This window comes from Oncorhynchus keta, chromosome 34 (assembly GCF_023373465.1).
Source record: "Oncorhynchus keta strain PuntledgeMale-10-30-2019 chromosome 34, Oket_V2, whole genome shotgun sequence".
Classification (NCBI taxonomy): Eukaryota; Metazoa; Chordata; class Actinopteri; order Salmoniformes; family Salmonidae; genus Oncorhynchus; species Oncorhynchus keta.
In genome coordinates, this window is record NC_068454.1 from 73,666,326 (window position 1) to 73,673,774 (window position 7,449).

General features: G+C 40.3%; 1 protein-coding gene across 1 annotated transcript; it reads right to left on the reverse strand.

The window, feature by feature from the left end:
- Window positions 1-314: 314 nt before the first annotated feature.
- Window positions 315-4,353, reverse strand: LOC118376302 (apolipoprotein Eb-like). Its single transcript, XM_035763005.2, has 5 exons — window positions 4,214-4,353; window positions 3,602-3,667; window positions 2,105-2,258; window positions 1,640-1,927; window positions 315-1,537 (listed from the first exon to the last, which is right to left on the reverse strand). The coding sequence occupies exons 2-5, from the start codon at window positions 3,642-3,644 to the stop codon at window positions 1,195-1,197; spliced, it is 828 nt and encodes a 275-aa protein (XP_035618898.1). The 5' UTR covers window positions 3,645-3,667; window positions 4,214-4,353; the 3' UTR covers window positions 315-1,194.
- Between the last annotated feature and the right edge of the window lie 3,096 nt (window positions 4,354-7,449).

Sequence of the window (7,449 nt, forward strand, 5' to 3'; positions counted from 1 at the left end):
AACCCTGTTCCCGGAGAGTTACCCTCCTGTAGGTTCTCACTCCAACCCTATTCCCGGAGAGCAACCCTCCTGTAGGTTCTCGCTCCAACCCTGCTATAACTAACCTGGTTCAGCTTATCATTGTTATCAGAACATGGTGCATGATAGAGGGAATTTATACATGATTTGCTTTGTGTGTTCATCAACCATAAATTGTAAGATGAAGATCCATCTATTCAGCTATATTAACTACCTCATTTGTCATTGTAAATAAAAATACATGTAAAAGTTGAAAAAGTTGATAAATGTTTGACAAGTAAAGAACACACTGACAATTGAGCAACAAGCATATTTTATTTCCGCAGCGCTGGGGAGCACACTGCATTCAGCCAGACAGCCAGACAGACAGCCAGTCAGCCAGACGAACAGTGAGCAGCAGGGAGCAGCAGGGGGTGTTACATTGTGAAATGGCAGAGACACACTGGCCAAACTGAATTAATACAGACAGGTAGTATATGGACTCTGTGAAGTATACCTTTTAGTTTCATTGTCATATTCGCGTCATATCACAGTCATAGTAAATACACTCCTATATGAATCACAACAAATACAGAGCCTACAAAGCAGGTGTAGATACAGAATCACAGACAAGCAAGGAACGGAGTGGTTCTGCTCCTTTGGTTCTGGACAGACTGATGCTAGTGCTGGAGATAAGCCCAGTCTTAATTCAGTGCAGTTATTGAAATGAAGGACAGCGCTGGAATGGGCCGGAGACAATTTGGTTCACGATTGTTAGATACTGTTTCAACCCCACTTGTATCCCATACAGCAGCCTTAGAAACCTGATGCAGATTAGTAGAACAATTTGGAGGAGACATCTAGAGCACTTATAACGAAGAAGGCAAGCGAAGCAGGTTAAAAACAATGGCCTCTTGTGTGTTTGAACAGGCCTGAACAGACAAAAAGGACTGTTTGTCTGCTCAAGACCCCTTCAAAGCTCTGTCATCCTCACCCCTCTCTCTCTATCAACTCCCCTCAACCAAAACAAACAGTGCCAACACAGTGAAAACAGCATCAGTAACACTTAACTCCCTCCTCCTCTCTGTGGTTGCTAGGTGAATGGTGGCACAGTGCTTCACAACCCCCACCCCTACTTAAACAGGGGTGTAGTGGCGGGACACCAGTCCTCCAAACCCCTCCCTCCCCTGGGTCCATTTAGAAGGTGGTCTCCTTGACCTTGTCCATGGCGGTCTGGAGCTGCTCACGGATCTTGGCGGCGTAGGGGGCGATCAGGCTGCTGAGCTCATCGATCTTGCCCTCCAGGGTGGTGCGCAGGTCCTCGGCGGTGGCCTCCAGCTGCTCGCGCATGCCTTCGGCCTGGGTGGAGACCTGCTGGCTCAGGTCCTGGGCCTGGTTCTTCAGAAGGTTAGTGAAGCTGCCCAGCCTCTGGGCGGCGGTGTCATGGGCCTGACTCACGAAGGGCTCCACACGCTCCTTCACGAGATCCATGTTCTGGGAGGTACGGGACTGAATTTCTCCCAGGTAGGTAGCCACGGTGCTGGGTGGGAGAGGCAGAGGGGGTTAGCATCACTTGGAAGACATATTATTCTATGTTGGATCAAGCTGTTACAGTACATTAGCTGTTGCCATCAATACTCACTTGCGGATCTCCTCTGTGTCCTTGTTAAGGCGTTTCTTCAGTTTGCGGGTGTAGGTGTTGACGCGGTTGTGGACATCATCAGCATTCTGCTCCATCATGGTCTTGAGCTCTCCCAGGTACTGTGTGCTGCGCTCCTTGGCGTCAACCATGTCGGTCTGGAGCTTGGTGGTCAGAAGCTGCAGGTCCTGGCCCAGCAGGGCGGCTGTGTCCTGGGCGTAGGGCCCCAACTTGGTCTGGATGTCCTCCCTGTACACGGTCAGCTCAGACATGGTGTCAGTGATCAGGGTGCTGCGGAGAGGGAGGCACGGTTAGAGATGGTCACAAAGTGGGTAGAGGTAGACATAAGGGGACACAGGCTTGGTCAGGGACAGTCACACAGCACAAGGTGATAATGGAGAGCGATGAAGTAAAGTGTATGAGCCTATATCACTTCAGAATGAAATTGTGTTACAATGTGCCACTCACTCAAGTTCTCTACTGAACTGGGAGGCTTTGAGGTTCTCCACCAGTCCGTTGGCTCTGCTGTTGATTTCAGACACGTAGGTCCAGAAGCGCTCAACGTTCTCCTCCCAGTGGTTCTGGAGGGCCTCTGCCTGGCGCACAGCGCGGGCATGGCAGCCTGCAGGGGGAGACAGAGAGCTCTGAGGTGAGGTGTCCATAATATACACCATCAGGGGGGTTAAATCCAGTCTGGTAATGAGAGTGTGGAGCCTTGGTACAGTATGAAGCCTAATTATACAAGTATTACAGTATTGTAAGAGTTGATCTTAAAGACTGATTTCAGCAAGGAGTCAGTAAATGCATTCATGCACATACAGTTGACTAATACTAAATATATATACTATATATACAGTTGACTAATACTAAATATATATATACAGTTGACTAATACTAAATATATATACTATATATACAGTTGACTAATACTAAATATATATATAGTGTTGACTAATACTAAATATATATACTATATATACAGTTGACTAATACTAAATATATATACTATATATACAGTTGACTAATACTAAATATATATACTATATATACAGTTGACTAATACTAAATATATATACTATATATACAGTTGACTAATACTAAATATATATACTATATATACAGTTGACTAATACTAAATATATATACTATATATACAGTTGACTAATACTAAATATATATACTATATATACAGTTGACTAATACTAAATATATATACTGCATATACAGTTGACTAATACTAAATATATATACTGCATATACAGTTGACTAATACTAAATATATATACTATATATACAGTTGACAAATACTAAATATATATACTATATATACAGTTGACTAATACTAAATATATATACTATATATACAGTTGACTAATACTAAATATATATACAGTTGACTAATACTAAATATATATACAGTTGACGAATACTAAATATATATACAGTTGACTAATACTAAATATATATACTGTTGACTAATACTAAATATATATACTATATATACAGTTGACTAATTCTAAATATATATATACTGTATATACAGTTTACTAATACTAAATATATATATACTGTATATACAGTTTACTAATACTAAATATATATATATATACTGTATATACAGTTTACTAATACTAAATATATATATACTGTATATACAGTGCCTTTTCTTCACATTATATTGTGTTACAACGTGGCATTAATATATTTCATTGTCATTTTTTTGTCAGCATTTGACATCTGTAATGTCAAAGTAGAAGACAAATTCAAACATTTAAAAAAAAGATGAATAAACAATTTATAACAAAAATATAGTCGTTAATTGTAATGAATTACAATTAAATCAATTTTAATCCCACTTTCTAACACAGTAAAATGTGAAGAAATCCAAGGGGTATGAATACTTTTGCCAGGCACTGTATAAATTGATAACAGTGTCAAAAGGGAACAGTGTAAACCCAGGTTTACCAGAGACGACTGCCAGAGCAAGGATTATTGCCACAGCCTTCATGATTGATTGACAGACAGATACACCTATGAAAACAGACATATACCCATGTCAGACAGTGGTTGTCTATCAAAGCTATAGAAAATAAATACAACGATATACAAAGATACAATGGTAATACATTAGAATAATTGGCAGAATATTTTTTAAAGTAGAATACTTAGGCTAAATGTCCATAACTGTACTCACTGAGCTATTTTAGAATAGCAACTAAACTAGTTCTATGCAATTAAAAGTTTCAGATTAAACTTTAAATCCAGTCATTATGCTAAAAAACGAATAAGGTATTGTAGTTTCCCCTACAAATAATATATTTTTAACCGTTTTACCATACATTTGGTCTGGTTAATCTGCACACTACAGTCAGAAGATGAATTACTTGCTTTGCAAAACCAATGTGTAGGCTACAGTAGCCTAACCTTAATGCAATCATCTATAAGTAGTCTCTATCTCGGTATGAAATCTCGCCTACTCTAAGAGATGCTTTATATTTCTACTAAAAACTAGCTCTTTCACTCATGACTAAAGCGCGTTTGTAGACTATATGGTGCCCATTAGTTGTCCCCACTCACCTAAGAAATCCAGTTCTTTCCGAGCTCTTGGGACAGTTCGCCGAGATTTTTATACTGTCCTGGGACGGCCGCGTGCCTGTCGCTGGAGAGCGCGCGCATGTGAGGATGTGCGGCTCGGCTCGTGGTTAGTTCCACAAGATGTGCCACTCCGCGTTCGAAGTTATCATCTCTTAGCGTTGTTGCTGGCTGTATTGTGATTGTGCAATATATAGTTTATGATGCACGTCAACAACAATAGTCTGTGCTTCTATGAAAAAAAACCTGTAGTCTATTTGAAACAAAGAAACTCGTTTGAAGAACTCTTAGATGTGATTGTTGCTTATTCAGTTATTTATACATTTCCTTCGTGGTCTTTGGCTTTTTCACATGTATTTTATGTAATCCGTTTTGGCAATACAATTAAATGTCTCAGAGAACAATTATTTGGCCAATTATAATCTACTGCTGGCGCCAGGAATCAGTAAATAGGCGATCCTTGTCAGGCAGCTCCAATAGTCTTCAATCAGTTTATTTCAACTGACTACCCCCTTGGGCTATTTGAATCCGTGATGGTCACCAATCAAATTCATTTGTAAGGCACTGTCTCCATAATGACCAGACTGGGTAAGTAGTCTACATGAATGAAATTGAAACCATGACCCATGGAACATCTTAATTTATTTGATTTAACTAGGCAAGTCAGTTAGACAAATGTGTAGTTACAATGGCAGCCTACCAGGGAACAGTGGGGTAACTGCCTTGTTGTTCAGGGGCAGAACAACAGATGTTTACCTTGTCAGCTCAGAGATTCGATCCAGAAACCATTCGGTTACTGGCCCAATGCTCTAACCACTAGGCTACCTGCCACCCCGGCAGGGATCTTCTACCAGAATTATTATTATTAGGGATGTTTTCCAATGCCTTGTATTGGTAGATGGGTAAAAATAAGAAAGCAGACTTTGAATATCTCTTTGAGCATGGTGAAGTTATTGATTACACTTTGGATGGTGTATTGATACACCCAGTCACTACAAAGACACAGCTGTCCTTCCTAACTCAGTTGCTGGAGTGGAAGGAAACCGCTCAGGGATTTCACCATGAGGCCAATGGTGGTGTTAAACAGTTTCAGTTTAATGGCTGTGATAAGAGAAAAATTAGGATGAATCAACTACTTTGTAGTTACTCCACAATATTAACCTAATTGACAGAGGGAAAAGAAGGAAGCCTGTACAGAATAAAAAATATTCCAAAACATGCATCCTGTTTGCAACAAGGCACTAAAGTAATACTGCAATACATTTGGCAAAGCAATTCACTTTTTGTCCTATTATGTTATGTGTTATGTTTGGGGGAAATGGGGATAATCAAATACAACACATTACTGAGTACCACTCTCCATATTTACAAGCATAGCGGTGGCTGCATTATGTTATGGGTATGCTTGTAATCGTTAAGGACTGGGGAGTTTTTCAGGATCAAAAAAATTACAGAATGGAGCTAAGCACAGGCAAAATCTTAAAGCAAAACCTGGTTCAGTTGATTTACACCAGACACTGGGAGAGGAATTCACATTTCAGCAGGATAATATCCAAAAACACAAGGCCAAAACTATACTGGAGTTGCTTACCAAGAAGACAGTGAATGTTCCTGAGTGGGAGAGTTACAGTTTTGACTTAATAACTATTTACTGCAGTGGGCTAAATGAGGGTCACGCAGAGGGTTTTTTGGTAGTCTTAAACAAATCTACTTTGAAACAAAAGTATACACCTCACACACATGGCTTGTACCATGTCAGATATAGAGTTGTATTACATTTTGAGTTTGCATCCCAATATTACACTTTCTATACATCAAAGAAGACTGAAATGTGACATAGTTTGACATAGAAACACCAGATTTCCTTTATTTTTATGTTGATTATGAAAAATATGAATAACATTTCACCCATGAGGACACTAATCGGGCGATTTGGTCATTTGACTGCAGGGAAGGGCGACATTGACTTGACAATATATCGAAAGACCTGAAAATAATCAACCAATTTGACGGAGCTTCAAGAGTTTTGAAAAGAATAATGGGCAAATGTTGCACAATCCAGGGGTGAAAGCTCTTAGAGACTTACCCAGAAAGACTCCCAGCTCTTAGAGACTTACCCAGAAAGACTCCCAGCTCTTAGAGACTTACCCAGAAAGACTCCCAGCTCTTAGAGACTTACCCAGAAAGACTCCCAGCTCTTAGAGACTTACCCAGAAAGACTCCCAGCTCTTAGAGACTTACCCAGAAAGACTCCCAGCTCTTAGAGACTTACCCAGAAAGACTCCCAGCTCTTAGAGACTTACCCAGAAAGACTCCCAGCTCTTAGAGACTTACCCAGAAAGACTCCCAGCTCTTAGAGACTTACCCAGAAAGACTCCCAGCTCTTAGAGACTTACCCAGAAAGACTCCCAGCTCTTAGAGACTTACCCAGAAAGACTCCCAGCTCTTAGAGACTTACCCAGAAAGACTCCCAGCTCTTAGAGACTTACCCAGAAAGACTCCCAGCTCTTAGAGACTTACCCAGAAAGACTCCCAGCTCTTAGAGACTTACCCAGAAAGACTCCCAGCTCTTAGAGACTTACCCAGAAAGACTCCCAGCTCTTAGAGACTTACCCAGAAAGACTCCCAGCTCTTAGAGACTTACCCAGAAAGACTCCCAGCTCTTAGACTTACCCAGAAAGACTCACAGCTTTAATCTCTGCCAAAGGTGTTTCTACAAAGTATTGACTCAAGGGTGGGAATACTTATGTAAATTAGATATCTGTATTTAATTGAATACATTTGCAAAAGTTTCAAAACATGTTTTCACTTTGTCATTATGGGGTATTGTGTGTAAATGGGTGAGAGAAAAATCTATGTAATCCATTTTGCATTCATTTTGAACACATGTGGAATAAGTCAAGGGGTATGAATACTTTCTGAAGGCACTAAATGTTAACATCTGTTATTTCCTCAAAACAAGAACTCCCCAGGCTAACAGATCAGTGCAAAAGAAAATAGGAGTGGGAGATACTGCTGTTCTCAGGGACATGTCAGGGCTTGGGGATAGAGCTGGGGTGCAGAAGGAAGGATTATGTGTGGGCGGTAGAGAGAGTGGCGTGAGGGGCAACAAAGAGTTCATAGATCACATAGACTGCGGTTGTCACGTTCTGACCTTAGTTCCTTTGTTTTAGTTTGGTTTGGGTGGGTAGTCTATGTTCTTTTTTCTATGTTGTGTTTAT